At 44.3% G+C, this 16,700-nt stretch overlaps 2 protein-coding genes across 2 annotated transcripts in view; both read right to left on the bottom strand.

Annotated features, from left to right (window-relative positions):
* Window positions 1–219: 219 nt before the first annotated feature.
* On the bottom strand, window positions 220–1,458 carry CARTPT (CART prepropeptide; the record flags this gene model as incomplete). The annotated part of the gene is made up of 3 exons (XM_079330807.1): window positions 220–640; window positions 1,167–1,250; window positions 1,336–1,458. The coding sequence occupies 3 exons, from the start codon at window positions 1,456–1,458 to the stop codon at window positions 533–535; spliced, it is 315 nt and encodes a 104-aa protein (XP_079186933.1). The 3' UTR covers window positions 220–532.
* Window positions 1,459–9,283: 7,825 nt separating this feature from the next.
* MCCC2 (methylcrotonyl-CoA carboxylase subunit 2) overlaps window positions 9,284–16,700 on the bottom strand; it is a 35,808-nt gene continuing 28,391 nt past the window's right edge. Inside the window, exons 16-17 of the mRNA XM_079330837.1 lie at window positions 16,401–16,486; window positions 9,284–9,719 (exon numbers count right to left, since the gene is read on the bottom strand). Of these exons, the coding sequence (XP_079186963.1) occupies window positions 9,602–9,719; window positions 16,401–16,486 (204 nt within the window). The 3' untranslated portion in view covers window positions 9,284–9,601. The remainder of the gene's footprint in view (window positions 9,720–16,400; window positions 16,487–16,700) is intronic.

Below are 16,700 nucleotides of genomic sequence, written 5' to 3'. Positions count from 1 at the left end.
GAGGGCTGCAGGCTGCTCGCTCTGGGCTGTGCCGGGCTGGGGAGGCAACAGAGAGGGGGCCAGGGTGCTTTGGACACACCCGCATCCCGCCTGTCCCGCTACCCCCAGCCCCCCAGGGGAATCCCCCGCTCCTCCAGACGGCAGTGGGTGGATGTTTTCCGCCCGAGGAAGGAGCCCGGGGCACGGCACGCCGCCAGTATCGCTTCCCGGCACGGCTTGGCACTACTCGGGTCTGCACTGGGACGGCACTGCAGCTCCCGGGACCGGCACCTCTACTCCCAAGGCACAGCCCGGGATATTCCTGGACGGACAAAAACAAGCGGGGTAGAGGAGAGGGAGCGGAAGGGTGGGGCGGGGGAGAGGAAGAAAACAGCTCCACGGATGTCGGATGTCACGGACGGCGTTACACGGGCGACGCGGGGGCTTCTCGCTGCTTTTCTAGGGCGGAGGAGCTGCGGGAAGTCGCCGGCACGTCGGGGCGGCCAGACGCCAGTGCCTGCACTCCCGCCGGCTTGTCCCGGGGCGCCCCTGCTTACAGGCACTTGAGGAGGAAGGAATTGCACGACGTCCCCCGGGGGCAGTCACAGAGCTTCCCGATGCGAGCCCCCTTCCTCACGGCGCACTGCTCCCCGGCGTCGCACTGCGGGCAGCGGCCGGCAGTCAGTGGGACCGCCACCAGCGACCGCCCAGTCCTGTTCCGTCCTGTTCCGTCCCATCCCGTCCAGCCTAGTCCCATTCTCTCCCGTGTCGTCCTGTCTCGTCTAGACCAGTCCCTTCCCTTCCCTTCCCTTCCCTTCCCTTCCCTTCCCTTCCCTTCCCTTCCCTTCCCTTCCCTTCCCTTCCCTTCCCTTCCCTTCCCTTCCCTTCCCTTCCCTTCCCTTCCCTTCCCTTCCCTTCCTCGTCCCCTTCCCCGTGCCCATGCCCGTGCCCGTGCCCGTGCCCGTGCCCGTGCCCGTCCCCGTCCCCGTCCCCGTCCCCGTCCCCGTCCCCGTCCCCGTCCCCGTCCCCGTCCCCGTCCCCGTCCCCATTCCATCTCTTTCCCATTCCGTCTCTTTACCGTCCCTTAACCATTCCGTCCCGTCCCGCCTTGTTCTGCTCGGCCCCCTTCCCTTTCCTTTCTATTCTCGTCCCGGTCCCGTCCCGACCCATCCCGTCGGGACACCCACCATGGGCACCTGCCCGAACTTCTTCTCGTAGTGCGGTCCCCTCTTGCTCTTGAGCTTCTCCAGCACCTCCTGCAGCGCCTCGATCTGCCGAGAGAGCACAGAGCGCCGTCAGCCCGCGCCCGCCCCGGCGGCGCCTCTCGCCCGGTCCCGGTCCCGGTTCCCGCCTCACCAGCTCCTTTTCCCGGGAGGCGCCGCCGCCGCCGGGCGCTCCCAGCGCCGATCCGTGCCCGCGGGCGCCCAGCAGCAGCGCGGCGGCCACGGCGCACAGCGCCAGCGCCCGGCAGCTCTCCATGGTGCTGCCGCCCCGCCGCCGCCGCCGCCGCCTTTATAGCGGCGCGCCCGCCCCGCCGTGCGTCAGCACCCCCACCGCCGCGCCCGAGAGCCGGCACGGCACCGTGCGGCTGGACTCCGACACACACCGCCCCGGGGCCCCGAGAGCCCCGAGAGCCCCGAGAACTGGCACAGCACAGCACCCACCGCCCCGGGGCCCCTAGAGCCGGCACAGCGCGGCTGGACTCCGGCACACACGACCCCAGCGCCCCAGTCGGCACACCAAAGCGCCGGCCGTTCCTGGCCATCGTCCCAAACCCTAACCCTAACCCTAACCCTAACCCTAACCCTAACCCTAACCCTAACCCTAACCCTAACCCTAACCCTAACCCTAACCCTAACCTACTCCTAACCCATCCCTAAACCTAAGCCATACCATAACCCAAACACTAACCCTAACCCTAACCCTAAGCCTAACCCTAACCCTAACCCTAACCCTAACCCTAACCCTAACCCTAACCCTAACCCTAACCCTAACCCTAACCCTAACCCTAACCCTAAACCTAACCCTAACCCTAACCCTAACCCTAATCCTAACCCTAACCATAACCTTAACCCTAACCCTAACCCTAACCCGAACCCTAACCCTAACCCAACCCTAACTCTGACCCTAAACCTAACCCTAACCCTAAAGCCTAACCCTAACCCTAACCCTAAACCTAAACCTAACCCTAACCCTAACCTAACCCTAACCATAACCCTAACCCTAACCCTAACCCTAACCCTAACCCTAACCCCAAACCCTCACCCTAACCGTAACCCTAAGATCCATGTCTGAAGGCAGCCAGCCCAGCTGCACCCTGCCCACCCTCCTTGCGCTCGTCCACAGCCCAAGGCTGTGAGCAGACTGGGAATCCACTCCCTTGCCCCTGGCGGCTGGAATGGCTGAGGGAGACGGTGGACATTGGACACACAGAGAGGAAAGTGGAAGTTGGGCTTGCAGAACAGGGAGACCAGGCTTGGATCTCAACACAGGGATCTGACATGAGGCAGAGAAAGCCCCGTGGGATAAGGAGAAACATGATGTGCTGGAAGGAAGAGCCTCTGAAAGAGTGGCTGGGGATGGAGGGAGGTGGTAGGCAGTGACGATGAACAGCAATCTGATGAGGATGTGAGTGCTTACATACAGACAGGTGGGAATCAACAACGTGGGGAGGCTCAAGGCCACCAAGAGCAAGGGCTCCAGTGAAACAAGCAGCATCAAAAGGCCTAGGATAAAAGTAACTGCTAATACATCCACTGTGAATGGAGCTTGAGATCAAATATCATTCCACTTAGCAGGTTCTTGGGGACCATCCTACATCCTGTGTGAAATGTTTTGGGAGAGAAATAGTGCAGTCTCCACAAGGAGACCTAGCATCAGTGAACACATTCGCACTTTCCCACTGACGTTTTGTTCAGCAAGCCCAGTGGCCTCGTGTCAATGAATACTCTCACTGAAAAGATCCCTGGCAGGTCAAACCTGCCCAGGCCTCCTGGCCATGGTGGTAGCAGGGGCAGCTCTTCCCATTAAGAAAAGTGGTGGCATGCCAAGAAGAGCATGCAAGATGAAGGAGAATGTTCAGCCTCCTCTGGGCCAAGGCTGGGGTCAAACAGGGTGGCTGGGCAGCAGTTTGCTGGCACGAGACATTTGGCCATCTAGTAGTTGGGACAAGGAGGCAGCGAGTTGGGTCTGCCTGTGAGGAGGCTTCGCTTCCAGATCACAGCTCTGAAGTGGCTATGGGGATGTTCCTGCCTGCAAGGCAACAGGAGCAGTAACTGGGCTGTCTCCTTAAGGGAAGGGAAGATGATTTGGAGAAGGAGGAAACTGGAAAGCCTTGTTAACAAAACTCTCATAGCTGTTAAAAAAATCTTAATAGTTGGTCATTTGTAGAGAAGCTAGGAAGAGGAGCTAGGAACAGCTTGAAAAGACAATACAATGTGAGCACACACAGAGAGAAAGTTGTTCAGAGAAAAATTAAACAGGTCCTGGGATGCATTTTCCCAAGCAGGCAGGCATTTTTTCAAGGGAAAAAAGGAGTGTGCTTTAACAAGTAATTTTCAACAGCAGCTTTTGTTTGAGGCAATAAAAGACTCTGATCTCTCTATCATGTTGGTTGCCTCCAGTGCTGCATGTTCACCTCTTGCTGTTACCTCCTCCCACACACTCCTATTGGTCATCACATCCAGCAAACATTTGTAATTGCTGGTCAGAGTAGAGATCCTCTGTCTGTCTGTGTGGATCCTCTGGTTTCATTTAGCCACAGAGAAGGCTAAGATTTCAGATGTTGTGCTGGTGATAAACCACTCATAGCAAAGTCCAGGCTTTGTTCCCAGGCTGGAGCAAAACCACAACCCTGTGCAGTACTGAAAATGATGGGTGTGCCAAAAAGAAGTTTCTTAGAACAGAGAAATAACCCAGGCTATGAAAAAATGCAATAATTCATACAGAGAGGCGGATAGATGGCCTATTCTACTTTAAAAGCAGTATCTGTGAAGCCTGACTAAAATTCAAACCATATTTTATAGTGTAAGGATTACTCATGCAATGTTGAACACACCAGAGGTGCTCAGAAAACATCGCTGTTTTCTTTCCAACTTGCACTTCCAGTAAAAAGCTGAATTTAATGCTAGCTACATTGTTGAATGTGAATGCAATTACAAATTTCTGTTTCCAAAAGTCATTATATCTGTCTGGCTACAGAAATCCACAGAACTGTACGAGTTTCTGTGCCTGTTACTATCTGGATCACACTGTCTCTGCCGACATCACTGTCCCTCCTTCCCTATTCAGCCACTGTATACTTTGTCTCCAGCACCAGGGGATAAAAAACCAGCAGGATTAATATCAGCAGAAAAGCTGAATATTAAGTAAGAGTGTCAGAGGCTCCCAGGTCAAGGAGCAGAAAAGGGTCAAGGTACAAAAACAGAAAATCACTGTTTACAATTACAAAAAAGCAGGTACTATCCAGTAGCCAGTCATAAAACAGCTGGCTATGGAATCAGGGGAGCCTGTGGGGAGCTCAGCTCTGGGTAATCCACATGAAATGCAGTCAGACCTTGGACATAGACTTGGGTACAGCTCTGTTGCACCTAAGTACTAATTCAAGTTTCTCAAAGCTAACTTTCTACATGCAAGTGTTATTGTACACAATTGTACAAACAGAACATCATCAATGTGCATTAGCATCTCTATATCAAATAGATAACTTTGAAAGTCACACATGCTTTTCCTAATCATGCTCTTCCATCATGATCAATTAATTTAGTGTACTTCTAAAAGTGGGAAAATAATGAAGGTTTACATTGATGCTGGTGAGGAGTTCTGAGGATTTATGTGTGTTCTAGTTTTGGCTTTGCATAGACATAGAGTTGGATGGATTTTAGGACTACTCGACTTTAGAGATTAGTGTCAAGCGTTTGAACAAGTGCTCTACTGAATCAGAGACATGAAAATGGCCATATGGCTTTAAGTGGATGTTTTAAGGCTTTGCAGAAAAGCAGCAGGCTTTTATAACTGCCTTGTTAAATTGCCTTAATTTATAAACCACAGTTAAAAAAAATAATATACCATCATTGGTTTTCTGAATCAAGACTTTTTTTTACTGAAGCCTCGAACGCTGAGGAAAATCTAAGATAAATCAGAGTTCTGCCACAATTGAAGTAATAAGAGTCCAGAGGCACACTTGAAAGACATCTATTTCAGCAGGAGATAGCAATTTATCTTGATGAGTAATAGATTGGAAAAAAGCCACTTAAATAAAAGATGGGTTCTCAGAACAGTACATATACCAATGCCCACACAAAGAGGGAGGCTACAAACTCCCCAATAAACTAACCCCACACGGGTGGAAGAGTGGTGGGAACAGGTCCCCAGTGGCTTCTCCACTTCTGCAGGCAGTGCTATCACAGAGGCTATTCACATCTCATTTCAGCCCTGGAGGCAGGCTTGTCATGATCGTGTTTCAGAGGCTCTACCTTGATGTCTGTTAAAAAAACTGCCACCAATTTTGATTGAAGACCAAATTGTAGCTCCCAGGTTCCCAGCACCTTCCTAACTGCCATGAAAATAAAAAGGAAAATGGCAATGGGTACATTTTTACAATCCATCACCATCTCAGCCCAGGTAATTTGAGAGTGCAACAGTCTCTAGGAACATGAAAAGCAGCTTAGCCCACCTCATTTATGTTTCCCATTTCCTTCTGTTGAGGTGTTTGAAAATATTCTCAAGGTCACAGTACTGAGTCTTTTAAACTCCTTGCAGTTAAGTGTTAACCTCTTGAAGACACCACGTCTAACCATCACAGAGAAACAGAACCAGGTAACCTCTTAACCTCCTCTCTTGCCAGGGGCTGGAGGGAGGCATATAGCTCACAACAGCTATGCCTCAGGCAAGACTAGATAGAAGCAAAGGTCCCCAGGAAGTCTAGGGCACCTGGTGTGATGTCCTGGTCCACCAGTGTGTGCTTGATATGGCACAGTTATTTCCCTTGTTCTTCAACCTTCATTTGAAAAAATCAGTGTCATCCCAAGGACCACCCTTCCCAGTAAGGAAACAGTGGTTTAGAGCTGCTGCAATACTACAGGGAAGAGGTTACATGTACCAGAGACAAGCAGGAGAAGTCTTGAAATAGTCACCCACAGTTTTTACATTGCCTCTGCCATCACGAATATTATGCCCTTAAAGTGGCAGCTACCTTTAATTTAGTTTTATTTGAAATTTCCTTTCATTCTAGAAGAAATCCTACTGGTAGCACAACACAAATGAAAACTGGAATCACTGTTGTAATGGCACCCGTGTTCAGCCTAAAAAGGAGCTGCTACTGCAAAAGCATGAGACTCCTGCTGGCAGACACAATGTGACAGCTCTGTGTGATTATTCTGAGACAGCAGAAACAGATCTACCAACATCATCAAATGTGGTACAAGCACGGGGTCCAACTCCTTGCTCCTGCTGACTCCACAGAAAACAATGTTTTTCAGCAAACCTCTGGGCAGCAAGAGACCATCACAGTGATCAGAACACCATCTCACACCAGGGACACTGTGTCCTGGTTTGAAAGGACAGGTGTCTGCCAGTAGGGGCAGAAGTTTCCCTTTTTGGAATAGAGACTTTGGTTCCACTCCCCTCCCCCAAGTATTACGATTGTTGGAATCAAGGACTCTGAGGCAGAGATAAGGGGGTGGGAATAACAGCTCTTTTACTAATATATCTAACTATACAAACAGAAAACAATAATAGTTAAAATTGCTAACAGAACGAAATAGATAACTCGGTGTCAGTCCCTTTAGATGCAAGCACGCTGTCTCTGTGCTTAGTCCCAGCCCGGATTTGCCAGAGGGCAGACGGGAACGAAGGCAGGAGGGAGGGGGGAGGGGCAGCAGCGGCCACGCCGGTCTCGGGCGGGAACGGGCTCACCCTCACCGAGGGCGGCGGCTCCTCGCTCACCGTGTGTGTCCGGGGGATCAGCTGTGTCCGCAGAGGCAGGAGGCTGGAACGGGGCAGATGCAGGGCAGGTGATCGCAGAGGGTCTGGCTCTGCTGTGCTCGGCCGCGTGGCTGAACAATCCCAGGCGTCCTCCTCCCGGCTCGCCGGAAACGCGAGTGCCCTCCCGGAAGCCTCAGAGGCCCCTCCGGGGGCCGTCCCCACCCACCCCCTTTGTCTGGACCCATCAGAGACCCTGGGTGTAACCCGGCCAGCTCCATTGGCATGATAATGGGAAAAATTCTTACAATTGACACAGTAACAGAAAACACTCAACCCCCAACACACTGTAACAGCAAACATTGTGCAGCACTGTAACAGACAAAAGCTTTTCCAAAATAGCTGTGTAGTGGAGGAGTGATAACCACTAGCGGCTCTCTGAACTGTTGTTCTGCACTGAAGATCCTGCTTGGTAGTGACTGCTAACCAGATCATGCTGATAGGATGCTAAACCTGTGATGATTAATTTAATTTACTAAATGTGTTTACAATGCTAAGTGTTATTAAGGCAGAACACTCCTATTTACTCAGACATATGTTTTGACTTCGTTTGCATACATATTCAAAGGAAGAAATTTTGACAAATGCAAAGAGCTGTCTTTTCAGATGTAACAAGCAACAAGGAATTACCGTTCTCAGAAGCATCCTTCCAAACATACCTGCTCCTATCATCTGTATCCCAGGATTCTGTTGCTGTCTCCAACTTGGCATGATTTAATTACCAGTGTAATTGAAAGAATGTATTAAAAATTAAAATATTATTCAGAAGAGATCATATTTCTTAGCAGAAACAGGCACTAGTCTTAATGGCTTTGGAAGTGACAGGTAGGAGTGATCCCCATAATTAAGAACAGAAAGTCAAATGCTGAACTGATGATTCAACTGGAGTAGGAGAAAATACAGTATATTTCTTATTGGAAGCCACTAACAGCATTTCAGGGTCTGGAACTCTTTTTCTCCTTGCTTACATGTTTTACATATATATTTATATATTTTATAAATCTGTATTTAAACGTAGGGCATTTTAAATGCATTTCAGAAGCTACTAACCATAAATAACTACACTTTACTTTCAGGATCAAGGAATCTTGAGTCTATGCCAGACATATTCACAAATGTGTGTAGTGAGACAAGTGGCACAAAAGCACAGCTCTGTGCCTCATTGGCACTATTTTAAACTATTATTCTCTGTTAAATATTTATTTAATATACTGAGAATAAGCATGAAAGTGCAGACCCACAGAAGTAATCTTTCTAGTGGTGCAGAACACACCAGGCTTTGGATACATTTCATCTCAGTAAAAAGAGAGGGAAATTTTCTTTTTGTGCAGTATAGAACTGTGCCAGAGACCACACAGCTCAACATATGCTAGGTGTCTACATTGTCTATATCCCATACTGAAGATCCCCATTCCAAAGATTTATTTAATTTTCTCTTTTGCATCTGTCTGAGACACAGCTGGAAAGGTAGATAGCAGACCTTCCATACTCCTCTTGGACCCAAGGAGAACTCCTCTCCACACAAGCCTAGGTGATCACTCCTCTCAGGAGTCTTTCCTCTCCCTGCAGGCCAGCACAGGACAGGACCTCTATTCATGTACACTGGCTCTTCTTGGATTTGACTGCTAGTTAAGAATACTCCTGGCAATGGCTATCTGAGCACCTTACAGCAAAACTAGATAAAAATAAATCAACTTCCTGTTCCCAGCTAGAACAGTATGTAGTCTCTACAAGGTGAAATGTTTCTGAAGAGAACAAATTAAATGACAGTGAATTCTCAAAAAACTTTACACTCCAACAAGCTACCCTAAATACATCAGAATAAACAAAGAACTCCAGCATCCCAAAACTCCTTAAGTCAATGGATTTCAGGATTCTGCTCTGAGCGAAGCATTTATCTGTGTGGAGAGAACACTCTGTGAAACCAAAATTACCAGAAGGACAGCACACCAAGATGTTTAAACACCTTTGCAGCCAACCCCTATCCTCACACATGCTCTCAGCAATCTGCTGATTTCACAGATACCAGCACACACCTCCTAGCTCTTCCAGAAAACATTATGCATCCATCAGGTTCAATAGTTATTTTGACTTCAGGAAACCACACAGAAAAGCAATGGTTTTTGGATGAAAGCCAGAGATAGAACAAGATGACAACAACTGTATGAAATCTGTAATTTCATGCTGTGTTGAAATCCTTGGCTGCCCTTACAGCATTTCTCTTTCACAAAAATTATTTATTAGCAAATGTGGGTTTTTCTTTGTTGGACTGCAGAAGTACATTTACAGGAGACATACAAAAAAGAAATTGATAAACAGCAAATATGCACTTTATTTTAAACATTTTTTTATGTAAGAGATAGTATCAATAGTTTCTAGTTAAAAATGAAGTATTATAGTAGAAGCTGCAATTTATTCATGCAATGCAGTTATATAAGCACCTAAATGACTAATCTCAAATCACTATCAAAAACCAGAAGCACTGTGTGACAATTACAGTTACTGAAAACAATGATGTAAGTTTCATTAAAAATAACATCTGACAAATCTTTATTTTTAATCACTGCAGTATTATAATTAGTGAGCTGCCCAGTCCCAAATAAAATATACAGAGGTAACCCTGATGATCACATTTTTAAGTTTACATCCTGAAAACTCCAAATTCTGTCTTCTTTGTAGGTGCATTTAGTGCTGCGCTGAGACTGAGGCCCAAAACCAGTCTTGTATCAGCTGGATCAATAATTCCGTCATCCCATAATCTAGAGAAAAAACAAAAACATAACATAAACATAACAAACCAAAATTTTTAATAATTAAAGGAAATCAGCATATACAGCTGGTATACTTTCAAAGCCATGCAATTGGAAGTACTTCATATTAAAGAAAGAGTAAAGAACTAAATTATACTTAAAACTATGAAGTCAAGTCATGGTATTCATCAATAGACTGATGTGCATTACTCCATGGGAATTTGTCATCTAGAACAACTTATATTTTTAGGTAGGTGAAGAATGTCAGACCTACATATTTTAAATTGATTCTTCATACTTAATCATCACCTTCAAGAAAAAAAGTCCTCTTTGCTTGTTAATGTTCATGTGGAAAATTACCATCTGTCAAAGACTTATCTAATTCTATTAAGAATGCTTGCACTTTAAGGAATATGTCACATCATTGTTTACACTATTCAGGTTAATTCAACTGCCAGATGAGGATGATACAAATGTTTATTCTTTCATCCTTGAAAAGTCAGTATAAATTTCAAGTACTTTCAAATTTCTGTAGTAGGTTGATCTTTGCTGGATTCCAGGTGCCCACAGGGCTGCTCTATCTCTTTCCTTTTCCAGCTGCATAGAGGAGAGAAAATAAGATGGAAAACAATAGGTTGAGATAAGACAGATTACTTAGGTGTAAGTGAAAGTCTGCATGTGAACGAAGAGGAAAAAAGTGGTTAACAACTTTATTCTGTACTTTCCATCAGTAAGCAATGTCTGGTCACTTCCCAGGAATCAGGGCTTCAGCGCTGGCATTTGCATGGGAAACCAAACACCGCAAATAACCTATGCTCCATCTTCTTCCTCCTTTCCTTAGCTTTTGCAACTGAGCTGAAGTCATACGCTATGGAACATCCCTTTGGTTAATTTGTGTCAGCAGGCCTAGTTGTGCCCCCTCCCAGGATCTTGCCTACCCCAGAACACTGCTGGGGGAAAAAATGCTGGAGAGAGAGGCTGGTGCTGTGCCAGCACTGCTCAGCAAGGCACTGCTGTACTGCCAGCACCTCCCCAGCTACTAACGCAAAGCACAGCTCTATGAGGGCTGCTGTGGGAAAATGAACTCCACCTCAGCAAGATCCAATACAATTTCTTTCATTTATTTTACCATTAAGTTCATTTCTAAACAACTGGAAGATACTACCTTCCTTAACCCTGAAGGCAATTAAATTATAAATGAGCAATTGTCAAATTCCCAGGCTCCCAAAATCACCATCACTTGCAAATCTCTTCGATATTATAAAAAAATTAAGGTCTTAGTGGCATCAGCTCTCAATGACAGCTCCATCCTACCTAAATTAAAATCCATATTGAAATTCACAGCAGGCCACAAAACTGTAAATATTGTTATTTCCTCAGCAAGATATTTAAACAAGATACCAGACTGTTCATTGAAAACCTAGTGTCACTTAAATACTTCAATCAGCATTGGCAGAACACATGCACAGTATCTTTGTTTAAGACAGGGATGCTCCTCCTCCATCCCATCTTTCCCTTGAGAGACTTTGCATTCTTTGTGAACTTACTTCAGTGTTGGCCAATGCCTCGTTCTTTGTGGAAAATTTAAAAATACAAGAAACAGCCATGAACAGGGAGCCAAGACTGACTCTACCAAGAAAAGACACAGTCTTTTCTTTCTAACTGAAGTTCCATCTGCAAGTTTTATTTTGTTTGGAGATTAACAAAATTTATTAGACAGGAAACAAGATATTTTGCAGTCTTCTTTCAATCCTAAATGTGCCAATCTCACCCCCAAGAGGACTGCAAACTGTATATAAATACATGCTGAAAAACTCCAGGCAACAGCAGACCCTTGATTGTTTTCCATATTTGCTTTATTTTGCCATTCACTGTAAAAGCAATATTTATCAAATCAGATAAATATACTAAGAGATTGACAATATATGCTTTTTATTTTACAAGGTGTATCCTATGATGCACAGAATGGTATTGCAGTAGAAGACACCTTGAACAAGACCAGTCACAAGGGTTCAGGCTCAGCTCCAGGAGCATGTTTTCAAATTATTAGACAGAGAACAAAAAGGATACCCAGCTCAGAAAGAATACTCTGCTATGAAATCTTACCATGGTGCAGCCTATCAAGCAGGACACTGTTAAACTAAATGGGGCCCAAGAGCAAAACTGAAGTAGAGAAGAAGAAAGGGTTTGGAGAAGGGAAGACTTTGCTGCTAACTGGTCAAAATCAGGATCTTTCTTTTTTGGGGGTGAAAAATAAATTTTGATTTACAAAGTCTTGCACCACAGTAGTTGTGGCACTCGCAGACCTGGCTGCCAGATCCCAACTAACAGAGAATGAATATTAGAAAAATGACAGAATCATAGAATTGCAAGAGACATTAAAGATCCTCTAGCTCTAATCTTCCCACTATGGGCAGGGACACCTTTCACTACACCAGGTTGCTCAGAGCCCCATTCCAACCTGGCACTGAATACTTCCAAGGACAGGGCAGAGGATTGATCCTCTGGGCAACCTGTGCCTTGCAGTAAAAAATTTCCTCAAATGTAAAAAGGAGAAAAACTTCTGGCATGGCAAAAAGACCCCCTGCTATAAACCCAAATTACAAACATAAGAAAACTGTAGCTCATTTTAGGATTGTCAGTCAGTTCCTCTTTCTAATGGGCTAGTAACCCAAACACTGGAATACTCTAGCAGCCACACTTGTACCTTTATGGAAGTGGCAGTAACAGCAAATTCTGTTTCAGATAACTCCAGAGCTGTCTGTACCATGACTTGGATAAAGTGCTTGGTCTAAGCTTCTGTCTGACTCCTGTGAGTAACTTCTTTCCTAACTGTATCTTTAAATCTCAAGTAGTAACTAAATCTTAAGTAGTAACTCATTAGAATTTTTGGGCTTATTTGGGCAATATTCCATTGAAAAGACTCAGAGGAAGTGCTTCTTACCATACAAAAGCAAGAGCAATTGGAAACATTTTTTTTTTTTTTTTACTCAGAACAGCTGAAAAAAAGTCCAACTTGGTTTAATAGAGACTTACTTAAAAGATGTTTGAATTTTTTTATTTTTCTCAACAACACAATTGACTTATATTGACAACTGTAGAAATTTTATGTTGCATGGAAGTCAAACTGCTTTCACATGGTCACCCCTGGCTTCTGCTTCTCTTTGTTTAAAGAAAACTACATTCTCTACTGGGATGTAACGTTAATAATTAAACTATCCATTAAAACCCCATTGCAGGAACATGAGTCACACTACACTCATAAAATATCTGTAATTGAGATAGTGTGAGTAAAAGAAATGAGGTTGCCTAAAGTAAAATGCTTGTGTAATTTGTTAAGATGCAAACCTCTGAGATCTTTTAAGAAACCAGTGAGCAGATTAATATAACTCATTAAAAAGGGTGCTGCCTAATGACTGCCATTAACTAAGACTGCTCATTGTGAAAGGTTCTAATCACAAAATTGGTTAAAGTCTGATTACAAAATACCACTGCAGGGAACAGTATTGACATCCTGTGCATATAGGAAGTTACGACTTAAAAGCAATATTATATACAGGGATATTTTCTTGTCTTTTAAGACTGTTAGGGCATTTTCCTTCTCTCTCCTTATTACTCCTAAAAGCTTGATTCAAAGCCTAGTGAAGTCAAGTGGAAGGTTCACATCAATCTCTGAGGCTGACATCAGGCAGGAGGACAGCATCAGGGAGCCTCCAAACGAGCTGCACACAAGCAGCAATACAGACAACAATCTCTGTGCACATCAGTCGTTTTTGTTCTCTCAGAAATGCAAAGCTGTTTGTCAGAGTTTCCTTGTTGACCTTTCTGGTGGAGGAATCTTACAAAACAAAGGCCGTCTGGATTCGGTTTCAATTACAGTACCCTGACATTTGGTTGACAATTAGCTGGGGTTTTACCATGTCTGGAGCCAACAGGAAAAGGCTGCAAAAGGGACAGATTACTCCTCCCTGAATTACAGCAAATGCTTGCTAATAAGCAGCTGCTGATGTTGGCTGAGGAAAGGGTTATCTCCAAGGTGCAAGGTGAGTGGTACATCCTCTCCCCTGAGTACACATGCTGCAAAGACTGTAATCCACTTCACCTCATTGTTTCTGCTTGGACAGCCTACTCCACAGTAATGAACACTTCTGAACTATTGATCTGAAATCTTCCTTAGGAATTAATTAATCCAAAGAATGAAGGGTAGGAAACATGAGTATATCTACCGAAATACCCAATTAACTCTACAAGAGAGCAATTAAAAGCTCCTAGACAATGCAGACTGCACCTACTTGAACTGAAAGATGAGAGAAGCCAGCCAGGACTGCTTTGACCTGAGCAACTCACACACTGTTGTCTAAAGCACTCCTTTGTGAGAAAAGGCATTTCGCCTTCATTGCTTATAGTGAGATAAACCTCAGTGGGATTTCAGCTCTGACATTTGACTTCATGTCTCAGCTGGGCTTATTATCTTGAGTGCATCGTCACATGAACTCAACCACATGCATCCAGACCCACGCTACTTCTCAGCCAACTCACATCTGTGCACTGTCACATTTCCTTTCCAAGAGGAAACAGCAAGAAGTGCGTAACTACCCTGCTTTTTCAAATAAATGACACATCACCTAGCACTAAAAGCACTTTCTAAGGCCTAGACTGGGAAAATTTAAGCTATTTGCTGGGGTGACTACTAGATTTCCAACTTAACTTCACAAAATGGACAGATATTCTGAAAATATAAGCTGGTAAAAGTTGTTCATCTGAGAGCACAAAGCTGGTATTAAACACTCAAGTTTCTGGTCTAAAAATCAGACATTATTAAAAATTTAAAATGTGATTTTTAAAATGTTAGTCTTAACTTTACAAGCAAAACTGCGTTCTTACAGATTAGTAACTTCCTGCTGTAAACACTGACAATCGTCTGTTGGTTTTTTGGGAGAGGTTAAGTTTTTATATTGCTAATATATCTAATATATTAAATGTTAAATAAGTCATGAGTAAAAGAGTCTGATTGTTTCCAGTGAACATATAAAAAAAAGCAAATGCAAAAAAAATCACATTATTCATCTTCTCTGGAGTAGGGATTAATTTTAAATACAGATAGTTTGACTCATTTTAAAAATGTTATTATATAAGTGGAATATTCTTCTTAAAATCTAGTTATAAAAATAGTACATATTTTTTTCATTTTTGTTTCTTGTGTTAGAGTACAAGGTTAGCTGTCAAAAAATTTTGTGCTCTTTTACCACCCATTAAAGATCAAACCCGATTAAGGAATTCATTTGATGAAAAATTAAAATTAATGTCGATTTTCCAGGTATAAATATCTCAGTTAAGTATATGCCACTCGTATCTTACTTCTGATCATGCAGAAGGAGCTCTTCCCAGTTTACCTGTCCCCACTTTCACAGTGTGTACATTTCCTTCTTACTCCCCACTTTGAGGATAAAATCCTTGCTCAGCCATGCCAGTTTCCAGCCTGCCATGTTCAGTTTCCCACACACAGGAGCAAAGAGCTCTGTGCTCTAAGAAACGTCTCTTTAAAGAATTGCCAGCTCTAATCCACTCTTCTGTTCTCAAGGAATTTCCCAGGTGATCTCATCCACTAACCCTTTAAACTCCCGGGAGTTCACTCCTCTGAATTTAGGGTCTGGAGTTTCTCTTTGCTGCCTCACATTCCCTGAGATCCTGAGCTCAGCCCGGGTGTGCCCCTTACAGCCCCGGCTGCTTCCAGCCATGACTCTCCAATGAGCTCCCCTGCAGTGCTGAGCACCCAGGACTTCCACACCTCTGCTGACCTGTATGACACCTGCACCAGGAAGCTGTTCCCTACCTACTCCAGGAGCCTCCTGGATTGTTCACAGCCAGATCTGCTGCTTTCACAGCTGACATCTGCGTCACTGAAACATGCTACCTTCTACCACCATTAGCAGCTGAGAGCTTGAGGAAAATTAGCTTTTGGATACCACAACCAGAAATATATGCAGGAACTATAGCACTGACAGGATGAAACTAATGCAGAATAACCATCAAAGGCCAAGAAAGCCCCCAAGCTACTTTCGACATATCTGGATCACTTCAGGATGCCACCTTGTTTCATCAGCCTACTCTAGTTCCTGGTTATTTACTAATATTTCATCAGCCGGAGCATGAAATGCTGCAAAGGACTTCTCAGCAAACATGAGCATGCTGCACCCATTAGCTAAAGTCCTATACCATCATTGCTATCATCTAATAAAATTACCTACCATGACCTGAAATTTGCCAATGGCTTCAGGTCTTCTTGGAACAGCTACCTCCTTTTCCACTGGCCTCTTCTACTTGCTACAATGAATTCCTCCTAATACACATGTACTCACTCATTATATTGTTTAATAGGCTTTAGAAAGGTAACCAGACACTACACTGGGAAGAATTATATAAAACTTATGCAGAATAAAGCACATAGCATAGAAACTCCATGCCACCATGTAATTCCTTACAGAACCACTTAAATAATTCCTGCAAGTGCATGTTGTTTTCTGAAAGAGTTCATGGTACCAGGAATAAGACAGACAAAACATTGTTCTGAATGCACATCAAGCACAACATTTGCTTTCAACTGCTCTGTTCTGTTGTTCTTTAATACCAGGAGTTAGATGTCAAGTCCCATATTACAATTAAGTTTTAGAACAGTCATTTGTATGTTACCTTGCACTGGAATAATAAGGGTTTCCCTCCTCCTCGAACCTTCTAATGATTGGCTCCTTCAAAGCTGCTTCATCTGCCTCAGACAACTAAAAAAACACATAAAATATTCTTTAGTATTTTCTTCTCCAATGATAGCAAATTTTTATATGCAGCACCAACCTGAAGAAAATGCCTAAATTCTCTCCCCAAAGTTTTTTTACTCTTTTAGCACATAGTTGCAAATTTGGCATGTTTGACAACAAAACTAAAATAGCACTTTAAAAATCAAGTGGGTGGAAAAAGGAGAATAAGCATATTCTT

The sequence above is a fragment of the Erithacus rubecula genome (genome assembly GCF_903797595.1).
Source record: "Erithacus rubecula genome assembly, contig: SUPER_Z_unloc_1, whole genome shotgun sequence".
Taxonomy (NCBI): Eukaryota; Metazoa; Chordata; class Aves; order Passeriformes; family Muscicapidae; genus Erithacus; species Erithacus rubecula.
Note: the sequence above shows the minus strand (reverse complement) of the source record. Positions and strands in the feature narration are given on the sequence as shown.